The sequence below is a fragment of the Nymphaea colorata genome, chromosome 10 (genome assembly GCF_008831285.2).
Source record: "Nymphaea colorata isolate Beijing-Zhang1983 chromosome 10, ASM883128v2, whole genome shotgun sequence".
NCBI lineage: Eukaryota > Viridiplantae > Streptophyta > Magnoliopsida > Nymphaeales > Nymphaeaceae > Nymphaea > Nymphaea colorata.
In genome coordinates, this window is record NC_045147.1 from 20582902 (window position 1) to 20606848 (window position 23947).

Genomic DNA, 23947 nt, shown 5'->3' on the forward strand with positions numbered 1-23947 from the left:
ATCTGCTATCAAACACACCCTGAAAGTTTAAGGAAAAAAATTACATTCTCAGAAGAATGTTACAAGCTCCTTGATTGCAGAAGGGCAGTTGGTCTCTTCCACTGAACAAAACAGTATTCTTATCCCTTTAAAAATGAAACAACAGGGACATGCAACCAAGTAAAACTGTGTGCACTCAGTGGCAGAGCCACATTTCGTCCAAGATGGATTCCCCTCCTCAGTTAAAGCTAGTGCTCCTCTCAACTTGCCTCATTCAAATAACTGTCAAGTAGGCAAAAGAAAATGCCATTTTTTTCTGAAAAACATAGCATATTAATGAAACAATCAAGCCAAACAAAAATTTCCAGGACATAGTTTGCCAAAATCTTTTATATACAAAGGGTCATTTTACTATGCCTTTATAAATCTATGGAAAGTTCACAAATGACACCCTTTACATGTGAACAGTATCATTTATGAAACAAGACCACTCAAAATGAAATAGAAATGGTTAATTTTTAATGGAGTTTAGAACAACTTATAATGCAACACAAGATTCCATCATAAGAATTTAAAAACTTTTGCAATAAAAATTAATCAACCTCATTTGCAAAAACAAAAACATAACTTCTTCTGCTAATATGCCTTCTTCTGTTATATATTTCAGTAGTTGCATGCTGCAAAATGTTCAGTTAGAATTTTGTGGTCAACAAACTGAGTATCATCGCCATAAAGTCTGCTTACCGATCCAAGATACAGGGCGATACGTACTGATATTGCTCTTTTCTAATTTTTTTAAAAAAATTAAAATATTTAAAGTTTGATTAAAAATAAAAATAAAAAATAAAACCTGCAATTGGCCTTATATCGTATCGGCCAATTGGGCTCTGATGAGTGATGCTGCTATGAACCAAATATTAAGAATAAAATGACACAGGTAGATGCGATACGTAGAGGCATGTGGTGGCGGAGCCGAATGTTCGGATGAATACAATTTTTTGGGCCTTTGGTATCGATAGACAAGAAGCGATGGTTTTTCTTTTTCTTTTTTCTCTTTCTCCATGCGTAAAACAGGTTCCGTCATTGAGCTGCTCGTTATCATAGTAAGCTTTGTTTGACCTAAGCCAGGCAGATTTAAGGCTTTTGAATATGAAGATCACAAGTTGAACTCGGGGCACGTTTCAGTAAATGCTTGTTATTATCATCACTAGTCTGTATGAGTAACAGAACAGCCCTCCTTTTCGATTATGAACGGAAACTCGGGAGGATTACATTTTTTCTGTAGGCTTACATTCTACTACATTAAGGTGGAGAAGACAGAAGTGCTACACTTCTAATGTTTGCTCTGAGATTTTTATGCAAGGACTACTGTTTCTACCCCTGTTAGGGGAAGAACTTGCTCCATCTGATCCTCTTCTCCACACTCCCATATCTCTGGTATTGCTTCTCGAATGTTGTGGATGCTGTTCAGTGCAAAATCCGCACCTGGTACAAGCGCTTCCTTACCCACCTGAGACATGCGATAAACCATTACAACTTTAGAAGACTACTTGGACTGAGGAAGACAGAGGTCATGGAAATTAACATCTAGAAGTATCGGTGAGTATCTAGAATGCTTCTGAGAGAATTGCTTATGGGAGGAGATTTACTATGACAGTAACGAGACCAGTTGTCTTGGCTGTCGCTATGTTCCGCACACTGTCATCAAAGAAGATCTGCAAAGAAGCAAGTATTAGCTCTGACATCGTTTAGGAATGGAGGGAAAGGCCGCAGAAGTACTTGGCAAATCACTTACTGTCTTTTTGGGGTTGACGTTTGCGAGGCGTATAGCAGCATGGAAAGCTTCAGGAGATGGCTTACAAACTATGTGCGAGCAACCGCCGCTAACTGACTCGTCCGTCTCATATTCTGAGGAATCGTCTGAATCAATATTGTCCACACTAGTTTCAGTCATGGAGAAATGATCTGAATCACCATGATTGTCATTTGAGGGATTAAGTGTTTCAAAGCAAATGACTCCTTCAAAACAATCTTCGAGGCCTAGCTTGCAAAGAACTTTAGCAGCGTGGGCTTTGTCAGCATTTGTGAATATCTGCAGAATCATATATGCTTTTTAGCCCTGGATCAAAGAAAAAGACCTGTGACTCGATTCCAATCAAGAGACGCAAAGAAGCCAAGTTTCTTGACTACAAAAAAAAGCAAATAGGCATACTATTTTCCGTTGAGGCATTGAAAGCAGCAAGTTCCTCAAGACGGGATCTGGCTTAAGATTTTCGTAGGGCAGTCTGCCATGCACATATTCATGAAACTCATCATTGTCGAATTCAAAACCCAACGCCTGCATAAGAAAAAGAAAGGAACAAACTCTGATAATTAAAATCAACTTACTGGAAGACTACAGCATGAACAGGACTAAAGTAACTTGATTGCTTCTGCAAAATGCCCCACTGAAAGTTCCCAGTTGAAAAACTTGCAGGAAAAAAAGCCCGATATAATCTTTTCTCCTTCTACCATTGGCTAACTTTTTCCCGACAATTTTTCCGGCTAGCGCCAACCACTATTGTACTCATGCAGTTTACTAACATATCAGTCATTAACTGGACCGGGATCCGATAAGAAGTTGCCATCATCTAGGTACATTTTTTCACTTCACCGAAACCAAACGATAAGGAAAAGAGGAAAAAGGGGAAGAATATAATACCTTGAGACCAGCCATTGTTGTGCCATGTTCCCTGTACAGTTCGAGGCACATCTTTGGGACTTCCTTCTCATCTATGTTAAGGTGATTAATCATGTATTCTGCAGAAGACATATTCTAGCATTTCAGGTGCTGTTTGGAAATTAAAAGTTTGAAGCAAATACAACAGTTTCGATGAAAAGAAATCCAATTAAGGTACACATGCGAGGACGCACTCACAGAGAAACAAAAAAACAAAGAAAATACCTTCAATATTCCTTCGACAAGCCAAGTTTAAGCCCGTGCTTAGAGGGTACAGCGTATCATCCATGTCTGCAGCATTCACAAGAAATTTTAATCAAAGCGGAGCGCCACACTTTTACTAGGCAAAGCAAAAGAACTGTCAACCTTTTTCTCAAAGAAAAAGAGAAGAACTTCGGACGTTGGTCTATTACTTGCTTGTTTTTGTGAAAAATACGAGAGGGAGCGTTTTCTCACCAAACAGCAGGCATTCATATTTGGCTTGGACCGATATCTCAACGGCGTCCATGGTGAAGAACTCGGCTGCGAAAAAAAAAGGACCAGGGGAAAACACATAAATCTGAAAAGTTCGTTCAAAGTTCCCCGAAAATCGCACACCCAAGAAAACCTAAAAATGAACACTCGTATTTCAAAATACCAAGATCCTAAACTTCACTGCATTACACAAGAAATCTACCATAATCCACACGAATTCCCGTAACCACAACCATGAACAACAATCTCAGAAAAGAAGAAAACTCTTAAAAGGACAACAGTATATAGACACAAAAAAGTACATAACGAAGACAAAAACCGACGAACATAGATGGCATACCTTTGCAGACTGTCGACAATGGAGACCCGCCCTGCCCACAAAACCAAATCCTTGAGGAAAAACGCTGCTTCAAGCCCCTATTTATATTGGTCCTCAACGAGTTCCCAGAGGGCAAAAGAGAATCCAACTTGGGGGGTACATATTCTTTTAATCCACGGGGGCCTTTTCCAATCCCAACAGCGATCCTGCTTCTGGCTCAGAAGACCGAAGAATCATAATTGCACTTCTCTCCCTCCACCGCCTCACGATGGGAGCCACGTATGGTCCAATATGATGTTAGAATATTAGTACCCAATACTCGGATGTGCCAATTTTTATGGAATCATGATGTTGGCAACCCACCTTTATACAGAAACATTGCCGCTCGCTTCGTGTCAACAAAATGAAAGCGAGGAATTGAGGATAGGATTCGTTCTGCGCCCACAATTGGGTGTTGGTTGCATGTTGGTGGTGGTGAAGTTGAGGGTGGTGGGACTCCTGGAAATCAAGCGGTGGATTTATGCTGGACTTTGTTCTGCATAGTTGTCATGAAGCTCATGCCACGGCTCCTCATTTTACTCTGTCCGTCCCCGTAAATCCAAGAAACCATCCGTCTCAAATGTGTTCGTACTGTTCCCTATCAGCCCCCACCGGATCGATCCGAGATCGAAATATCTACTGAAATGATACAAGAGCTACCATAGAATACTGATCCACAGTGGCGACATTTCCAGGCTCAAGTTGACCGGAATGAATTGGATCTGAATTTGATGCTACTCGATGATCCAATCTGATTGTTCAGTTTTGCCGTGTCACCGTGACAGTAATCTTAATTGGGGTTGCTAAAGTGAGAGTTTTGTCAAATTCAGCGGCTTTGCTCGGTCAATTTAGGCTGGAGGGGCTTCTAACATATTTCCACGTTAAGTTGTCAATTACCACGTGTAGAGGTAGGCATAAGTATTGTGAAGTTCGACGGCTGATCTCACAGTTTTTTATTCACACAATCAACAGTGAAAATGTATATTGACATGAAATACTATGAAAAAGAATAAGAATTGATTCAAATGACAATATTTAGGCAGTGTTTGGATTATAGTGAGTTTCAAACTTCTAATAACACAAAGTAGATTTATAACAAATAAAAAATAAGAAAAACTGTTTCGCATTAAAAAACTAAAAAAAGTGAAAAAAAGTGTTTTTTTTTAGTTTTAAACAGTCATTTAATTTATCGCATTTTTTTCGCTTTTTTTCTTTTTGGAAAAACACGAATTTTTTCTAACTACGGTTTGGAGACATACTAAAAAAAAAAGGTTTTGTAAAAGCTAGTTTTTTAAAAAAGAGATTTGAAATCAGTTTTAAAAGACTGGCTTCTGCATTTAGGTAACAGGACCAAAACATTTTTCTTTTTTTTTGGTCAACAACTTGGGCGGTGTCTGGTTGGTCCAACAAAATTAATTTTGGTCCCATGCAAAGATGCCTGAATCGGAGTTTTGAAAATGCAAACCTTTCACATTTTCTTCCTAGTCCGCTTGCCTTTTTCGATGTCTTGATTTGTTTCGATGGAATCTCGTCCCGAGAACAAAGCTGCATACAGAGAAGGAGAATAAAAAGTTGGACCTAATCTGCAGGGTGCTTTCAACTTAGGAACAAGGATATTTGGCTTATGCCTTTCAGCATACTGCATATTCTGCCAACTACAACATCCCATTTATACTTTTCCAGCAGTGTCCTGGATAATACTAGTGAAGGTTGCAACCATGCACATTAAGACGAAGACACTGATTTTCTCCAACCATATCTACAATCCAAGAGTTCCCACAAATGCTGAGATCTTCATCCAGTAGCTAGGCAGCTGTTTATGAATCCAATAGTTCCTCATCGAATCTGCTAATTGGATTGAGATATGATCTTTTTTATGCCTCTGGTTCTACACCAACAAGAAATTGGTGCATAAGCAAAAACAGGAAGAAGAAAGAAAAAGGAGGAGGTCGGTCGTTCTCCTTCTAGAACAAGCTAAAGAAAATGTCAGGTAACACAGCCACAAAGTGAATTGATGAAATAAAATACATCAATCTTAGTGGAGCATCCACCTTATCCTAACTGCAGGTAATATTTTCTCTAGTTCACAGTCAATCCGCATGAAAGATAGCATCACCAGGTACAAAAGCAATGGCAAACAAAAAATTCCAGTTGCAGAGAGGGTTGCAACTTGGTGTCCAGGATCAAGAAATCAACACCCAGAATGCAACTCTGGTTGGCATGTATTGACTGCACTAAAAGAAAAAAATCTTACCATCAAAAAGAAAAAATTCTTTTTACTAAACGATTCATCACTGCACAGAACATTGACTGCACTGTCCATATTAAGTTATACATCTCTCTCTGTGTTCACACTCTAAACCCAAGGCTTTGAATCAATTCGGTGGAAACGAACTCGACATTGTTGATTCATAGAGTTAGATCTCATACCATGTTTAAAGATGACTTTCTTCTGATTAACACTGCCAATTTTCTTGTCAAAATATCACCATGGCACACTGAGTTCCAGCAATTTATTGCCGATCTTCATTATAAAAGACATCGATAAAAGCAACTAGAAGCAATGAGACTGAGAATTACTTAATTCGATAAAAGCAACTAGAAGCGATGAGACTGAGAATTGCTTTCGAAGAAAAAAGAATGAAGATGGAGACAATACAATCTGGCCAGCCTTTCTGCTGTTCTAATTGGGGATAGTCCTGCCAGTTGTGGCCATGAGCTAGAAATTGGCATGCTTTAAACCGCAATTATCGAACCACTTTTTATCCTTTCCTTCTGGTTTCCTTGCCAGTCACTGAGGTTAGCCATGGCGCTGGTAGTTATTTTAATCATAAAATTGATAGCAATAAAGAACAGGAAGAGAAAGGGACAGCGAATCATTTGAGTGCAGACTCCAAGTTCCGATTGATGAAAAGAGATTCCACAAAAGTAAAGTAGCCTTTGACTCAGAATTAAACTTTTCGCAAGAGAATCAGTATGCTTCGTCCGTTCCCAAGGTTGCTTGGTTTTTCCAAATCTGAACTCCAATAACTTGTTCGTGCAACTAGTGGAGCCACTTCGGCTTCCAACTTCGTTTCCTTCTTGTTAAATGGTCGTTGTCCCAAGCCTGTCACTTCACGATGTGGAACCATTAAATTTTAGTGCGTTGTCCATCGACTACCTTTCGCTCCCTGTCGTGACTCTCGTCGCATCAACGAGCTTCATCATGATGTTGAGGTTGCTGGGAACAAAAGTTTAAAACCTAATGACTCAGAACTCGACTCGGACCAAGAGTGTCCCATTAGGTCAACTCAGTCACTGGGCTGGGCTTTGATGACTTAATTTTTTGCATGAGGTACTTTTTCACGTGTATAAAATCATGTCTTCTACTTCATTATAAGACTAATATATCACACATAACATGTATAATAATGTATATGCATATGTAAAATATAAACTTTTAGTAATATACTAACTATAATTATGTTAGATTACACACTAAAAATTTGATATAATATGTGGTATGGGTCTCATTTCAAAGTACACTATGAGGACATGCGAAGTGCGAGGGCGCCCATGCAAATTTAAAGGTTCTTTGGAGAAAAGACAGAAAGACGTGCTCCTTGAAGCAATAAAAAGATTTCGTATTACTGTATTGTGATGTTGAAATAATGCTCTGAACGCACTTCGATAGTGGTCTTGCGTGCCAATGTCCAAATACACTTTTGCAATTATATCAAATGTCTTTAGAAGTCTGCCATTGAAGGAACCTTTAGAAAGTCTTTCTCTATTTGCACCAGTGAAACTTTCATATGTAATGTTTTCTTTAAAGATCAAACCCAAAATTTCCCAGGACGGCATGTAAAGATCACAGACTTCCATCACTCATAGTGATTCAGGTAAGCATTTCACCCCCTTATTTAAGTAAAAGCACTATCTGTAATCCGATATGCACTCATAAACCAATGCCACCTAAATCAAAATCATTAACCAATGCAATCAAACCCAAACGGAATACCCAATGCATTGAGTTAGTGGGATCATCTGCAAACATTTAATTTAGTTTCCTCTATTTCGTACTTGTGATTGTTTATAAATTATTAATTTTTCCATTTCGAATTGATTAAACCTTATGAATCACGATTTGCTTCATTTTCATAAATTTCGAACATAATTTTTAATCAAAAAAGTCTTGTTTTTGTGCTTTTGGATCTTCCAGAAAACTTTAAAAAATTAATTCTTTCAATCCAAAAAATTATTTGCATTACATTCAACCGACCCTAATCTTCTCAAGCGATTCGTTTTAGTAATCAATTTAATAATCTTGCAACAAATGTCCAATAAATATTTACCAGATCTCGGCCATCCTGAATCGGAAATTTCGGTAAAACTTCTTTCCCCAAAGAAGTAACCGTCTCATATTCGAAGATCCTAGACCCTAGTCCAATGGCTCAAATAGAGAAGTTCATGCTCCGTTCAGTTGATCAAATGGCACCTTCAGGGATTTAGATGACTCGCACAAGATCTGAAAAGTTCCTTTTCCTTTCATATCGTAGTGGAACTATACCACGATAACGTTAACGTAGCCAACAACAAATTGAAAGCTACATAAACAACTGAAGAAAAGGACACTGATCTACAATAGGAAAAGAAATGTTTGCACAATAAACATTAACAGAATCATATCTTTTCTATTTCTTTTTTCCGCCACTAGACTTTGTTTTCTTGATCGTAGCTTCCTTTGAGTTTTTTTCTGGTACTTCCTGAAAAACAAAATTCAAAAAAAAAAAAAGCAAGACTAGTGAATATAAGAGGAAACTAGAAGATGGCTTAACAAACTCAAGCAAAACAAAATCGATTCCACAATCAACAGTATGGACAAACTACTTTTCCTAGAAAGAAGGCATCTTAAAGTGACACTAGACTGGAACATATAGCAAAACTGCGAAAGAGAAGTTAACCCTAAAATTTCCTATTCATTTTGTCTGAACACCTAAAGGTCATATAGTTAAACTGCAAAAGTCAAAGTGAAACCCTCATCATCCGTGTGACAGTCAAGTTCCTTCAACCTACTTAAAGCTTAAAACTTCGCACCTCTATGTGTTATTGATACTACAAAAGTGATGTAATGGAAGTAGCACAAATTTTGAAAGATTTAACGACACAGGAATTTCATACTGTCAGACGACTCATTAACCTAGGCTGGAAGTAACATACAAATATCCTAAGTTTTGATGATGCAGAATTTTCACATATTAGGTGACTTCATCGATCTCAGCTGGGTTGGTTAAGCAGTCTCCCAGACAACAAGGTCAACCATAAAGAATATGGCATTTGTCTTCACCAGAAAAGCCCCATCAACGGTGCTGCTCTAGTTTCATGGCTGATCAGAAATCAAAGAATGATTCAGAATGTGTTAGTAGAGACACATGAAGGCATCCCTATAAAAATTGTTGGCGCAGCAATACCTTGCCAGAAGGAGTCCGCGAGGAAACCATCCCAACATCTTCCACCAGTTTGGAGAGGAGAAACTTAGAAAGAGTTGCCATTAACCCTCCCAATTTAACGTACCTAAACACTAAACCTCCTTGGTTTATTTCCTTTTATACGGGACCTAAATACAGGCTTCAACATCCTCTCCCCATCACTCACTACTCTTGGAAATAAGAATAATAATCCTATGACACCTCTTACAAATATCATGCCAACACAAGACCAAGTTGATAACAGTCAACTTTGAAAACTAAGACTTGATGAGAAATTTCAAACAATGATAGTTTATCATAAGGAGATCACCAATTTTCCACTTTATGTACCAAGGATTAGGCCTTTAAAACCAGGTGCCTAGAACTCAGCTCTGCCATAGGCAGGTAGAAGCTTCCATTAGTTTTGGCTCTTGATGTGCTGCACACGTGCAGTCCAAACATCTTTGCACCCACTGCTTGGATGGGAGAATGAAGTTTGCAGATCGAACCCTAGCAACCAGTGGGCAATGACAAAAAAATTGAAAGTATATCAGCTCAAGCATCTTTCATATGGAAATTTATCAACCTCAACAATCATAATTTATCTTTACTAATTATTACTAGGACAACTTAATAAGTTTTTATGTGCAGTTAAACAGTCACAAGGCTATGAGCCTATGAGCAGTAGGTGCTTAGAGGTTGGATGTGCCTTCATCAACAACATCGAAAGGATCATGTAAACAAGATGGCATGTTGTGAAACATCATAAACTCCCTCTATAACTAAAGGTAAGGATGAACATGAAAATACAAAAATAAATAATCTGAAAGTATGTGTGCACGTGTTGTGTGTGCACCTGCATTTGGAATCATTGAACTATCACACTCTATGAGAATAGACAACGAGAAAAAACTCCCAAGGAGATTTAACCACCTAGAAAGACCATTTCACGGTAAAATTAGAAAACAAGAATGTTTCAAGCCACTCATGAAGGAAATGTATACCTTTCTTTTGGGTGTTGAATCTTTAGGAACAGGCTTGAAGAAGGACTCCAATCTGTGAATTGCATATTTGAATTAGGATGCATGGTGCATACATATTTTACACAAAAGTAAGCATGATTTTATTACCTGCCCTGGGATGATTTGTTCTTGGCCGCTTTGATCTTTTCTATTGCCTACAACAGGAAAATTTAACAGAATCAGCACTTAACGTTGAGAATAATGCATGGATTTTCAAATAAATAACCACATTGATACATGCCTTTGTTACACGATCATGGTTGAAACCATTTTCATTGACAAGAAATGCTATAAGACCCTGAACATGCAAAGAAATAAAGAGAGAGGAATAAGAAAGGCTCAAATACTCTACAAGACTACAATTAACTCATAAAGGATGCCCAATTTTATTATTCCATGTATCACCTCTTCATCTGGAGCAGTCCACTTAGGCTCCTCTTGTTCTTCCACAGGAGACACTATGGGTTCCTTGAAAAGACGGCGTGCATCCTGGTATGGCCAATTCTCTGGTATCTGATACCTAGACCAACAGAATTTTACAGCAGCGAACTGTGATAAACAAGCTTGATACATTTGTCAATAACATGGAGAAAAAAGTAAAATCCAAATTATCAATATGAAAGGAGAAAAGGCATGGAGTGTAAACAAGCACCTTTCTCTGTTTATGTTCTCCAATATAGCTTCTATGGAACCATGTTGACGAATAAGTTTTAATGCTGTCTGTCCACCAATGCCTATGAAAGATCAACATGCTTGAGTATAGCTTGCAACTAATCCAGTGACCCAAAAGATTGTGAAAGATACCATAATCTCAATAAAAATATCACCATTAAAATGAACAACCTACACATGCCACATGAAAGTGAGGCAAAAGCAGAAAGCAGTCCGAACTGCTCATCTATGATCTAACATTTATAGGGAACAAAGCTATCTATTTCTGATCAATCTTGGGTCCTGGATGGAGGTATAGCTTTATATTCCATTTGGTTAAGGAGATGGGGAAAAAAACAACTCTTTATGATGAAAGATGAAGAAAATCCCTCACCAATAAAAAATTAAAAAGAACGATCTTTGTGAAACCGTAAGGATGAGAATAGCTACTAGCCCACTATGACAACTATGGTCACAAAAAATGTGTTTTATTCTGAAAAAACGAGTTTAAAACATGAAAAATAAGTCAACTGAAAAAACTGGCAAAAAATGCCGTTTTTTAAATGCCAAAATGAAAAAACCATTTTTTTCGGGTTTTTTCCCCTTTTTTATTTTATAAGTTTTTTCACGTTTTCAATGCTAGATTACTTGTTTCCATTTTCTAATTTGTATTTATTACTTATCTACTTATTTCCTGTGTTATCTTATTAGTTTCTCATTTATTTTATTTTTCCCTAGTTTTTAAGATTTTTTTTTAATTTTTTTAAAATTAATGTAATTTTCTCTTTTTCCTATTTTTTTAAGCTTGTTGTATTATACCCAAGAAAAACATCACCATTTCAAAAGCAAAAGCGATATTTGTGACCATGGAAACAACCATAAAAAATTAGGAGAACCACTATACTTGAGCAAATCAGTACAACATAAGCTCACATAAAGCACAATTATATAGAAGAAATGACAAAATATCATTGATATGCATACCCTGCTATACTGCCATAAAATACTCAATGAATTTTTACGAACGCCAAATTGATAAGACATACAAACTATCTGAATGTTGACTAATAAACCCTTGAGTGCCAAAATAATGACTTGATCCAAGTAAAAAGGAGGAGATTCCATACACCATATTTAACCTGCCTAACGCAACTGCATTTTCCTCAATCAACCAGCTTATAAGCTGATAAGCTCCAAGCTTTTGTGAGTTCAAAGACGGTAAGCCTAGAAATCATCAATCATTCATCAAACATATGAAGCAGCTTGATAAGCAAGCAGATTCGCTACAATTTCCGGGCCCCCACCCTTCAGACTTGCCTAGTGAACCTTCCGCTGCAATTATTAAATATTAAATAACAAAAGGCATAAAATACCTGCAAACATGACACTGCAGGAGTACATGCACAAAACAAATCAGATAATAAAGTATGTACCAAGTTACCAACTGTGAGGTATCAAAGAAATGGACAAGTGAGACTATATCTTCCAAAACTAATACAGCAAAAACGTGAATCCGGACAACAAATTTCTAGAATGCTATCATGCAAGGACAAGATATAGCTATCACGCAAGGTAAGATATACCTCTTATGCTTTCACAGTAGTCACACCCACATAAGATGCATAGGTCAATAAATTGATCCATGGTCATGTTCAGCTCCTCCAATATCTAAAGATAGGATATGCTAGAATAAGTAAGTCCAAGTTTTTAGAAAACAAAAAAAGAATGTACCTATTACTCTACCTTTGCAACTTCAAACTCCATTACAGGGATCTTCTTTGAACTCGGGTCCATTAAGTGTCGAAGAAATCTTGGTGCACCAAAAGTCAGAGAATCCATATCTTCAGAAGCCACAGCAAATACCTATAATGCAAGATACAATATCGGACAGCTGAGTTTTCGTGCATTAGAAAATGGCCTGAAATTCAAGTGATGTGGCACTTGCCTTTCCACTTTTGCAAAACGAAGCACACTCTGCTTCTGCCTCTGATGGAGCCTGACCACAAGTAAACAAATATAATATCCTTTGGCATCTAAAATTCAAAAGAGAACCAAACAGGAATAAGAAAACATATAGCAGATAACAAAGAAAAAAGGCAAATTTATTTCGCTTTCACCTCCACAACTGGGACACCCATCAGTCTTAAGAGTCTTTTGCAATCCTCATTATGTTGCCTTGTGACCTTCACCGTCCGTTTGCTATACTTTTCAATATCCTCTTTAACTCCTGTCTGGTAGATTGACAAGAACAAGCATATACAAGTATCCAATCATATGCCAACATCAAAATTTGTCGTCCTCAAAACCCTAAAAGAGAGGACCAATAATATATCATGATGTTTACCTCTATTGCTTCTGCCAAATCGTCAGTGGCGTCTGCTCTTTTGGAGAACCTGCCAACAAAGAGGATACATCGGTAATCACAAGCAATTCCCACAATTTTCATCATAAGTAGGGAAGAAATTCCACCAGGAAGGAACATGAAGCCAACCTTTTTGCAAGTTCTTGCTTCTTTAGTTCTGGTGGTTTCCCATCAAAGACATACCTACAATAGGGAGGAGGTTAGTTTTGTTGGGACAAGCTACAAAGAATTCAAAGAAAAACCAAGGTACCGAGTCTTTAGAGAAAGAGAAGGATAGTACATTGGCTTCAATCCAGCTTCAAGCAGCCTTATGGTCCGAGAAAACATTCCCTGAAGATGGCTGCACCCAAACAAATTGATCATCTTCACTTCTTAAAACACAAAAACGAATCAAAGAAGAGAAAAACTCAGCATGAAGATTCAGGATGTTAAAAAGCAACAACCACACAAGTCAGGACCCTTGCGCTTATGCATCATAAACTCTAAATATGAACAACTTACTTACCTAAAAAATGCAATTCTTAGCATCAGAAATACCTTGTTACTTCACCTGCTTCGTTCGTAAGTGTTTCGGCTCCGGTCCTCCCCACCACGATCTAAGGCAAAAGACAAAAAACCACCATAAGGAGACAGAAAATAAATGGAGAAACTGGAGTTCCAAGGAAAAATATGAAACATATAGACAATCAAAGCGGAAAATCCTAACCAGGAACTGGTAGATGCTCATGCTAGCATCGATTGCGATTTTGCGACCAAAATAGCTCTCGAACTTCTGCTCTTTCATCGCCTTCGGGGCATTATCAGCTATCAATTTGGTTAATCCCTAAAATGTAGCAAGATGGTGACACAAAGCCCACAGAGAGAGAGAGAGAGAGAGAGAAAGAATGGCAATCGTTTTCTTGATCTGCTTACCTTGATTCCCATGGCAGAAGGGGATGAATGAATCGAGAAGAAGTGAGATAAAAAGAGAATGACGCGCCTGTGAGTGAGAAAGGGTTCGGAGCTTTCACATGCAGAGGTTTCCCGCCTTCGTGTGTATAGAACCAAGAACGCAACAGCCCTAGTTCTGCATCCACGGGGCGCGTTTGTTACATCGGAAATGCACTGTAGCACAGGAAACAAAATTCAAATTTTTAAAATTTCATCCATCTCCAGCAAACTATGGACAGAATGTCTCGAACATATTAACATTCTCTCCCTCTCACCATCTATAGGTGACCGACGTTAGAGGGAGGCTACTGCTGCTAAGACGCTGCCGTGGGTTTTGGCTCACTAGGACGTGTTGCTGGTCGCTGGAGAATGCCGAAACAAAAAGGGAAATGATTTCGCGGCTGCTCGCTGCTAAGACGCCACTGAGGGCTTCGTCTCAGTCCGACACATCGCCGGTCGCCAGAGCAGGCCGAAACCGCCGCCGCTCAGTTGTTTTTAAAAGAAAAATGATTTAAAAAGCCAGAAAATGACCTGCTTTTGCCTCCGAGGCATCGGCGGTCGCCGGAGCAGGCTGAAAACGCAAGAACAAACAGTAAAACCCTTGACATGAACGGTAAGATGTTGGAAGGGTCGGGATAAGAGAGAAAAGACCTTGATGGTAGTCGGAAACCTCAAAAAAATGGCCCAAGAAGACGGCCAAAAATCGGTGGAGATGCAGCGTCTGAGAATCGGAGGAAATGCAGTAAGGCTACGGTGAACTTGCGGTTCAAGGCGATGGCAGCCTTAGTGCCTCAGCCCTAGCGGGAATTTTTTGAGTCCCAGAATTTCCTCCCGCCCGATGTCCACCCTAGACTTGAGGAATGTTACGGAACATTTTTCTTGGAAAATATATTCGATCAGAAATGTCTTCCTATTTGTTCTGTGGTAAGTGAAACATTAAAATTAAAATATGATGAGTTAAAGAGGGCGTATAAATAAAATAGTAATTAGCAAGCTGAGGTTGAGATGTAAGTGCCAATAGTTCAATTTTGCTTATGAAACCAGCAAAAAGCAAAATGGCATACTTTTTTTTCTCATAAAACCTTGACCGCAAAACTGCCTAGGTCCGTATTTTTTTGGTCGAGAAATTTCCTCCTCCTTTCTTTAAAATGCAAAAGCTTTGATAGAGATCCAATATTGACAAATGCACTCTAGGATTTGGATCATTTGGGTGTGTTTGCTGGTGGATTTGAGATCCCAGGTGAACGATCCCATAGCCATGGATCCCAAGTCCGATCCCTGTCCTCAAACCTCAGCCTGCTGAGATTACTTGTTTTGTTTGTTTAGACAATGGATCTCATGCAGCATGAATTTCATATCAACCTTGAATGTTATAAATGGTGGAAGGAAGATGGCCAGTGGGCTATCTTGGATGAGGAGTTGTGTTTGTAGTAGGAAAAAATGTCTCCTTGAGATTTATTTCCCAGCACTAGCAGACCGCATGTGATGGAACAGGATTTGACATCGCGTATCGCAGCCATCTGCTAATTATTTTCAATCTTGATATGGAGAGGATAAATAATTAGCAGCTCTCAGTTTGCTCGCATCAAGCTTAGTAATGGGAGAAATATCACTGGAAAAGTAAAATCGACACCGCACAACCTAGTGACAATTTCATAAGATCACGACCAGATAAAATGTTCAGGGTTCGAGATCTGGCCGACGATAACGAGAATGAGAAAATAGCAAATCGACGGACATCAGTATCTGAGCCAAGAAAAGATCAAGAAGACGTGAAAAAAACAAAGAAGCTTCAGAACAAAAGGAAAAAGGCTTGTCCGGAAATCCAATCAAAACCCTTACGAAGCACCACAGATGGATGCCGAAGATAAATAATTAACATGAATGATGTCAATCCCATCGGAGAAAGTGGGAACGCACAAACCCACACTTATTTATGCATTCATCAACGAAAATGGGAGGGAGGAGAAGGCAAAGAAATTACCCCAACGCAAACGCAAGCTGCCCGAAAAAGAATGCGCCAGACAAGGGGAGAACGGGAGAAAATTTGTACCTGAGAAAGAGAACGAAGGGATCTGTGGGACTGTGAGCATTAACCCGCAGAGGAGGAGGAGGCAGATGAAGAGGAAGGGGGGAGAGAAAGAGAGAGAGGAAGCGCGAAAATGGTGGTTTTGGCGGGAAAGGTAATGGGTAGATCTACGGGTGTGTGGTGTGGTGGGCCGGCGCCTATTTCAACTACGATACGATCTACTGCATAAAAACCTATGTCCTTATGTTGATACAAACACGGACCCATGATACAACAAGAATTTAACAACGACCACGAGATTCAAACACTGGACTGGACATAAGTGAGTGAGTTGAGCTGCCTTGTAGCCCGGTGTCTCAAGGCATAAGTAACACAAACACATGTGATCGGCCCAAGTACCCATGTCGATATTGCGACACAAGTACGTGGACATAATTTTATTTTAAAACTAAAAAATTTATATTTTTAAACTTATTTTTTGCTATAATTTTGATTTTTCCCTTTCCACCTAGATTTTATACTTTCCTTTTATTTTTCTGATAATTTTTTGGATATAATATATATATATGTTTAGGAAAAAAATAAACAAAATCACAACTTTGTGTCCCATCCCGTGTGTGTGCCCACAAACCTCTCCATATTTATCTCCAAGATTGCCTCCACCACCATCCTTCTTCCTCGTGTCGATCCTTCCACGTTAGAGTCCAAACACACATTCCCTCCCGGATTTTAGCACCAACAACAATATGAGGACCAGAAAAAGTCTATATCAAGTTGGGGCGATGGAATACAAATAGCGTAAACATCATTCTCTATGCACCGTCTGTACTCAAGCACAAACAGTTCTAGCAGATTCATCAGATGAGCATGGAAATGGTTATCCGAATAGTACATTTTTAACAGATATATTTATTGAGTCTCCAATGCGCCTTCCAAGATATATATAAATGTATATTTTTATATGTATTTGTGGGTCTATGATGCTTGACCTGTGTTCTATCTGATACTTGATCCATGTCCTAGTCATTCGGAGAGGGACACTCCATCTATCATACCTAACAATCCTAATGCACAACGGCAAGGTTTGCTCAAACAATCTGAGTTCCAGGAGGATAACTCAGGATAATGGTGGTTCTGGCTTGGCTTCTTTAACTTCGAGCACTCGAAACTCGTCTATCTCCCCCTCAATCTTGAGACCATGATTTTTTTCAAAGGCAGGCTAAACGGTCCAACGAGAGGGGATGAGTTTTGTGGGTTAAATCCAAATAATTAGTATCAAACTAAACCCAAATCCAAACAATACATAGATGCAACAAAAAAAATCAATCTTTTTAATGTAATTTTTTTTCTCAATTAATTGGTGTGGGGTCATGACCTAGGCGAGCCCCTCCCCCTCTGCCTCTATGAGACCGGAACCAGCTTCAACGTCTAAATCGAATATAATAGCCGTCTGGGCCATGGTCGTGCTTCTTTCCTAGTCAAGAGAAGTTCAAATCAATCCACTGAAATTGGTCATCTCAATGTCAAAGGTCATTAAAAAATGTCCTAAAATTTGTTTATATATTATGTATGGTTTTGTAATTGAGACAACGTGGGCAATTTGGAGTCCAATCATTTTGGACATTGTTAGCAGTTTGTACAAGCAACCAGAGGACCTACCTTTGTCGACAAAAAAGGATGATCATAGCAACCAAACAATGAATTGACAATTAAAAGGTTTGGCAAAATCTTGTATTTGGATATTTAAATTCAGAGAAAAGAAAGAAAGGATTACAAATGTGTTTTTGGATTCTATTAGCATGTAGAACTGCCTCCTCCCATGCTGCTGTTCTTCCTTACTCATCATATACATGATTTTTTTGGGTCAAATTTCACGAAGATTTAAAAGAGGCCGGAGACTAGTAGTTAGGGGTGGAGGTATGTGTGGGCAATTGCCCACACAAAACTACAAAAAATATTTATTTTTATATGAACATCTTAGAACAACTGTCAGAGAGAGAGAGAGAGAGAGAGAGAGAGTTCCGTGGAAGATAGTCATACCAAAGAAGACAACAAGTAAATTAAGATCAGGACAGGTGGGAGATAGGCTCCCCAACTTTATTAGAAAAGAACAATTAGGACAAGGGGGTTTATCTCAAGTACAATTATGGATCGTTTTCAATCCGATTAGATTGGAAAGCTATATGCACCCTTCTGCATTTATGTTCAGTTTATCTTTATCTGATCAATTAGTATTTCTTATCTTAATCAAATTAAATATATTCATATCCCATAAATATGATAGGTATCAAACAAATTGTCTTGCTTGTAAGAGTTCAAATTTTAGCGGCTTGTATGACGGGACAATTGTTAATAATACATTTCTGATTGTTGGAGTTTACTTTGTCTAGGCGCATATGATTACGTGGTTCAACTTTGGTACACTTTTGGCAAATATGTAAATGTTACATGAGTATGACAAAAAAAATTGAGGTAGATTCATGAAATACTTACATACTTTTTCATTTGGGTCGATTATAGACAGTACTCTGAAAGAGGCAAGAGTGATAGGTGTGGTCGAGTCATAGGTGTGGTCATGGCTTTGTCGTATGGGTCTCAAAATGATACTTATTTATTCCTGGTGAGCGGAAGAGAAACGCCACTGCCCCGATGGGAGGGTGAAGCGGCACCCTCCCCTAACGGAACCTTTTTTCTTCTTTCCGACAGCCTCAGAACTATGTTGGAATGTGGGCGAACTTATAGTTACTCTTTCAACCACGACGGGAGGGTGAAGTTGCACCCTCCCCAAACCCAACCCCCCCCTTTTCTTTTTCCCACACCCTCTCGGGGTTTGGAGCTGTGTCGGATGTGGGCAAACTTATAGTTACTCCTTCAACTCCATAATAATGTCTGCTAACTTTTGCAGTTTATAGAAGAATCTAAGCTCTCACCTGTCCACCAATCCGACTAGTTATGCTATGCCCCTTGGGTCCAGTGCAGTTTGGATTAACATGAAATCCTTGTCGTGTGTATGATGGGACCCAAACTTGTAGCTCAACCTAATCCAATAATTATACAAGTTGTTTAATTTGGTCACTGCAATGCCAAATGTCCACTTTTTCCTTTCTTACTAAGAAACTGCGTTGGAGCAAAGAGAGATGAAAAGCCCCGAGGCTAATATCCGGAAAAGAAAGCCGGAAGAAATTAGCAGGGACAAACGATTCCACGACTTAAAATGTGCATGAGCTGAGTTGTATCGCAATGCTTAAACGACTTTAAAATGTGGACCGTTCATCCGGAGGTTTTGTCAGTTCAGAACAATACAAGCTGAAAGTGATTGAAGTAGCCTTTGTACGTGCATTATTTCAAGGCCTTAGAAATTCTATCGATCATATTGCGGCTCACGGATAATTTGTACCAAGTTTGCAACTTCGGCGACCTTACATTTTCATGGATATTGTTGGCTCAGGATAACCTATAGCTCATGCAATAAGCTAGGGAATCTCTTCGGGGGCGTTTGATCTCGTGATCCTGAAATCAATATGAGGAGAAAATTTTCACCTTGTTACATTTGCTAAGAAAACTTTCCATGCACACGGAAAAAGCCGCCCTTATACTTTCTTCGTGATGCCATCAAACGGCCTTTACATAACAACTCATGAGAGTTGCAGGGCTGCTGCTGATGCAAATACTATTAATAGTTAATAGGTTTAGTTGAATAGGTAGTTGGAGAAAACAAAAGATGAGGTGATGAAAAATAGGCGAGTCATGGGATATTGTCGTTCATTTTAAATATGAAACTTCTGAGGGAAATGCTCAACCAACCACATTCTTCCTAACTGCTTTCTACTTTTTCTTTTTCCCCTTGTTCTGTTCTCTCTCTCTCTCTTTTCTCATTCCTTTTCCCTCATTCAGGGATCGCCTTTGGTTGACAAAATGAAATAAATTAATCCGATTACTTGAAAATTCAAACAACAAGCTGAAGATCTAGAGAGAGAGAGAGCAGGAAAGTTGACGTATAAAAGCAAACTGTAGTGCATTCAAATGCTATGCAGCAACTAATTTCATGCAACACGGAACACCAACCAAGATGTTATTTCTGAATCATTTGAAATGGGCAAAAGTCTTAAGAAATACTCTCGAGATAACAGAAAACCTTACATATAAGAAGAACAGAAGGGGAACTGGGGAAAACTCAAAGTTCAGACTGTCCTGACGTGGAACAGAGTGATGGTGTTTGCTTCTTGATTTAACTGCTCAACGGAATTTCTGCACTCAAAAACAAAAAACAACAGAAAATCTCTCGAGGAAGAAGAAAAGGATTTACATTACTCACCATCCTCATTATAGGCATGGCATGAGGGCCCATCCTTCTCTGCCGTCTTCACTCTTCATATCCAATCCATGAAGGAGCATGACCTAAGCAGTTCGATTGCGGGCTCTAGAAGTCTATATAAATGCCTTCGGGTGTTCTAGGTTCAACCACACAGTGGAAGAGAAGAGTGCCTTCTTTCCATCTGGTCTTTCCTGAGTCTGTAACTGCAGCCCTTTGCAGTTACTGTTACAATAACGTGCTCTCGGTTCTTCTTTCATGAAATCTAGATTCTCTCAAAGGCCTGTGATACCCATTTTCTTGAACTAAGTCCCATGAATTTATGTAATTGGATTTAGAAAATCCAAGTGTTATATTAGCTCTATACCATTGTGTACTGAAAAAAGAAATCTCCTGTTTTCCTTTTCTCTCTTTGGTGAACTTCTTCCCTTGCTTTCTATCTGCTTATCTTGGTATTTCGTTTTGTATCTAAAGCTTAGAGAAACCATGGAGGGAAGGCGTTCTGTGCTTCTCTATTTTATTGGCTTTCTGGTGTGTTTCTTCATGGGTTCCCATGCTTTTGCTCCAAGAGGTTTTGTAGGAACCAGAGGCAACCATTTTGTCCTCAACGGCAGGCCGTTTTATGTGAATGGTTTCAATGCCTACTGGTTAATGTACATGGCTGCTGATCCTTCAACGAGAGGCAAGGTGAGCTCTGTTCTGCAGCAGGCTTCCAGGTGTGGGATGACTCTTGCTAGAACCTGGGCTTTTAGCGATGGTGGATACAGGCCTTTGCAGTACTCTCCTGGCGTCTACCATGAAGATATGTTCAAGGTGAATCTAGCTTACTGATGGAAATTATGATAGTTCAATGATGTTGGCATTTCAGAATACAGAAAAAATGGTTTTTTTTTTTTCATTTGATAAAATTTCTTGGCCATTACAGGGCCTGGATTTTGTAGTCTCAGAGGCGAGAAAATATGGCATCCACCTGATCTTGAGCTTAGTGAATAACTACAACGACTTCGGTGGAAGACGACAGTATGTGGAATGGGCAAGAGAGAGAGGACAACAGTTAAATTCTGATGACGATTTCTACAGAAACCCAGTTGTTAAAAACTACTACAAGAACCATATCAAGGTCTCTCTCTCTCTCTCTCTCTCTCTCTCTCTCATATGCACAACTCACATGTAGATGCAAACAAGGGCCTTTTTGTTTTTAACCGTTCTCACCACTATCTAAAATTTATTTTTAGAGCATCCGACTTCGCTTTCTTCTCCCTTACTAATCACATGAAAATATATAATCCTCCTTAGACTTCTATCGAAGAAAGTTAAGTAGAATTGATATGTGCAACGCTGTTCCAACTGATAGTTGGTAGCACACATTCTGCTACTTTTGAGATTTCTTCAGAATGGAGCATATGGTGTAACTCTGCAGTAAAAAAACCCCTGTTTTTTGAACTTGGCAGGCCATTCTTAACAGGGTGAACTCCTTCACTGGCGTAAGATACAAGGACGATCCCACTATCTTTGCATGGGAGCTCATGAATGAACCTCGATGTCAAAGTGACCTCTCTGGCAGAACTCTCCAGGCAAGGAGACTCTTTAGTTCTGTGCTAAGGTTCATTAATTAGCAGATTCGTTTAGAACCTATATTAAAAAATGTATATTTTGGAATATCACAGGGTTGGATTACGGAAATGGCTGGTTACTTGAAGTCCATCGACAACCAGCATCTGCTAGAAGTGGGCCTGGAAGGTTTCTATGGAGAATCAACGCCTTCAAGGATACAATATAACCCAGGTTCTTATGTAGTTGGCGCAGATTTCATCACCAACAACCAAGCGCCAGGGATTGATTTCACCACAATTCACGCATATCCTGATCAATGGTAATTAAACATTTTTACTGCAGTTTTTAACTAAAACCTTTTACCCCCACCCTTTTCCCTTTGTCCAAATGATGCTGTATTTATTGAACTGCTGTTTTTTAGCTTTTATTTTCTCCTTTTTATGTTTTAGCTTACCAACTTTTTCACAAAAAAAAAATCAGAAGAAAACTAGATGTACCAATAATTGGAAAACCACAAAAAAAGAGCATCTCAAGCAGCTAAAGTAATTCATTAATCGGTTTTCTCTTGTCATAATTCCTTCTTCCTGCTTGCAGGCTGCCAGGAGGCTCAAGTGAACAAGACCAACTATCATTCATTCAAAGATGGGTTCAATCACACATTGAAGACTCAAACAGTGTTCTCAAAAAGCCGCTTCTCTTCGCGGAGTTCGGCAAGTCCTCGAAAATGCCGGGATTCACTATAAATAAGAGGAACACCTTGTACCAAACAGTCTACAACAACATTTATGCCTCGGCTAGAAGTGGCGGCGCCGGCGCCGGCGCACTGTTCTGGCAAATGTTGGATCAGGGGATGGATGGAATGAGAGATGGGTATGAGGTGATAATCAGTGAGGACCCCTCAATTGCAAATATGATCACTGATCAATCACGTAAACTATCAGACATCGGCGTTATGTATGAAAAATTGGCTGCAGATAGAAAAATCAAGGGCTAATTCAAATGACGTGCTCTACAATAAGAAGCAATTGGTATGAACATAAATCAGATGTTGGTAATGGTTGTGACGTGTAAGTTTAAAGACGTTTGTTTTTTATCTACAGAAATCTAGAGATGTTACTGTGTAAAGAAGCTGTAATGGACTTTCAGATATCTATATATTACAGGAAGATTTGCTGTGCAACTGTTCTTTAGCAATATCTGAAAGATATCTCCATCGAGAAAATGTAAGCATGCCTATCTGAAACAGTATTTGGCACCTTTCGATTCGCAAATTCTAGCAGGACTCGAAAGCTTATAATATAAAAATTGCCGCCACGTTTCAATTGCAAGATGCCGTTCTCCTTTGTTACATGAAGTTTTGGGAAGATACTTCGGCCCTGTGAAAAGAACCCATGCTGTAAAGTGACCCCGTGTATTTTATAAATCCGATAAAAACGTTAAAAAAATGAAAAAAACCTGAAAATTTCCTTTTTTACTCAAAACCCAAAACTGGATTTTTACATCTTTTGTCTAATTATTTTTGGTTTAAAGTTTAAAACTCAAGTTACGTTATTTATCTTCATTTTTATCATTATTAAAACATCATTTTATCAATTTTCTTTGTTTGCTTGTTAGTTTTTTATTCATTTACTTTTCCTAATTTTAGAATTTCTTATTACCTAAGAAAATAACCGAATTTTTTCCCGAGATTTTCAGTTTTGCCGAAAAATGTCCGTCGCCCTTCAAAATCGATTAACAATATACGTGACTATGATTTGAACCAAGTGAATTGCCTCCCAAGCATAGTTTCAACAGGTTTTTTCCTTTTTTTTTTTTATGGAAACAAGATTTTTCGCAACATCTTATATCCCAGCTTGAGGGAAAAGTTGGGAATGGCAAAGATCCTAATGGTGCAGTTTGGCGTAATTAAGAAAAGTCAGGATGGCTATGCGTATATCCTCAATAAATTAGGCCTTAGCGAGTTATTTTCAGAGTTGGCATCTCTATCAATAAAAGGAATATTTCCTTCTAATTACCAAACAACCTTTAGCTTTTTGTTGTTTTCCTTTCACATATGTGCTTTTGAACCTGCGAATCTCAAAGACCACAGGGCCATTTACGGAAAAAAAATGAG

At 38.7% G+C, this 23947-nt stretch overlaps 3 protein-coding genes across 14 annotated transcripts; 1 reads left to right on the forward strand and 2 right to left on the reverse strand.

Moving 5' to 3' along the window:
• Window positions 1-1158: 1158 nt before the first annotated feature.
• Window positions 1159-3832, reverse strand: LOC116261888 (uncharacterized protein C24B11.05). Its single transcript, XM_031640817.2, has 8 exons — window positions 3513-3832; window positions 3155-3220; window positions 2924-2989; window positions 2681-2778; window positions 2192-2317; window positions 1775-2071; window positions 1629-1694; window positions 1159-1489 (listed from the first exon to the last, which is right to left on the reverse strand). Exons 2-8 carry the CDS (start codon window positions 3204-3206, stop codon window positions 1334-1336), a joined length of 861 nt encoding a protein of 286 aa, XP_031496677.1. The 5' UTR covers window positions 3207-3220; window positions 3513-3832; the 3' UTR covers window positions 1159-1333.
• A 4199-nt stretch (window positions 3833-8031) lies between these two features.
• Window positions 8032-16159, reverse strand: LOC116262071 (flap endonuclease 1-like). 12 transcript variants are annotated; one of them, XM_031641113.2, is made up of 20 exons: window positions 14591-14840; window positions 14471-14510; window positions 14215-14301; window positions 13922-14113; window positions 13716-13832; window positions 13547-13605; window positions 13290-13349; window positions 13139-13192; window positions 12992-13040; window positions 12765-12878; window positions 12593-12643; window positions 12391-12510; window positions 12231-12315; window positions 10649-10730; window positions 10402-10516; window positions 10238-10294; window positions 10105-10151; window positions 9979-10030; window positions 9326-9484; window positions 8032-8272 (listed from the first exon to the last, which is right to left on the reverse strand). In XM_031641113.2, exons 3-19 carry the CDS (start codon window positions 14215-14217, stop codon window positions 9332-9334), a joined length of 1410 nt encoding a protein of 469 aa, XP_031496973.1. In that variant the 5' UTR covers window positions 14218-14301; window positions 14471-14510; window positions 14591-14840; the 3' UTR covers window positions 8032-8272; window positions 9326-9331. The 12 variants fall into 12 exon arrangements, with proteins under 12 accessions (XP_031496973.1, XP_031496971.1, XP_031496978.1 ...); XM_031641111.2 differs by lacking the exon at window positions 14215-14301 and having other exon boundaries at window positions 9306-9484; window positions 14591-14841; XM_031641118.2 differs by lacking the exon at window positions 14215-14301 and having other exon boundaries at window positions 13922-14075.
• Window positions 16160-20421: 4262 nt separating this feature from the next.
• Window positions 20422-23014, forward strand: LOC116262073 (mannan endo-1,4-beta-mannosidase 4-like). Its single transcript, XM_031641123.2, has 5 exons — window positions 20422-21093; window positions 21206-21400; window positions 21732-21854; window positions 21948-22153; window positions 22429-23014. The coding sequence occupies exons 1-5, from the start codon at window positions 20767-20769 to the stop codon at window positions 22826-22828; spliced, it is 1251 nt and encodes a 416-aa protein (XP_031496983.1). The 5' UTR covers window positions 20422-20766; the 3' UTR covers window positions 22829-23014.
• The last annotated feature ends 933 nt before the right edge of the window (window positions 23015-23947 follow it).

Coding starts and splice junctions, on each gene's coding strand:
- LOC116261888 (XM_031640817.2), bottom strand. CDS start 3,206: ATGGACGCCGTTGAGATATCGGTCCAAGCCAAATATGAATGCCTGCTG. Junction 2,779..2,923: donor TTGTCGAAGGAATATTGAAG/GTATTTTCTTTG, acceptor TGTCTTCTGCAG/AATACATGATTAATCACCTT. Junction 1,695..1,774: donor ACGTCAACCCCAAAAAGACA/GTAAGTGATTTG, acceptor GCTTCTTTGCAG/ATCTTCTTTGATGACAGTGT.
- LOC116262071 (XM_031641111.2), bottom strand. CDS start 14,491: ATGCCTCGGAGGCAAAAGCAG. Junction 12,879..12,991: donor ATTTGGCAGAAGCAATAGAG/GTAAACATCATG, acceptor TCAATCTACCAG/ACAGGAGTTAAAGAGGATAT. Junction 10,031..10,104: donor AACAAATCATCCCAGGGCAG/GTAATAAAATCA, acceptor TGCAATTCACAG/ATTGGAGTCCTTCTTCAAGC.
- LOC116262073 (XM_031641123.2), top strand. CDS start 20,767: ATGGAGGGAAGGCGTTCTGTGCTTCTCTATTTTATTGGCTTTCTGGTG. Junction 21,094..21,205: donor ACCATGAAGATATGTTCAAG/GTGAATCTAGCT, acceptor TGGCCATTACAG/GGCCTGGATTTTGTAGTCTC. Junction 22,154..22,428: donor CACGCATATCCTGATCAATG/GTAATTAAACAT, acceptor TCCTGCTTGCAG/GCTGCCAGGAGGCTCAAGTG.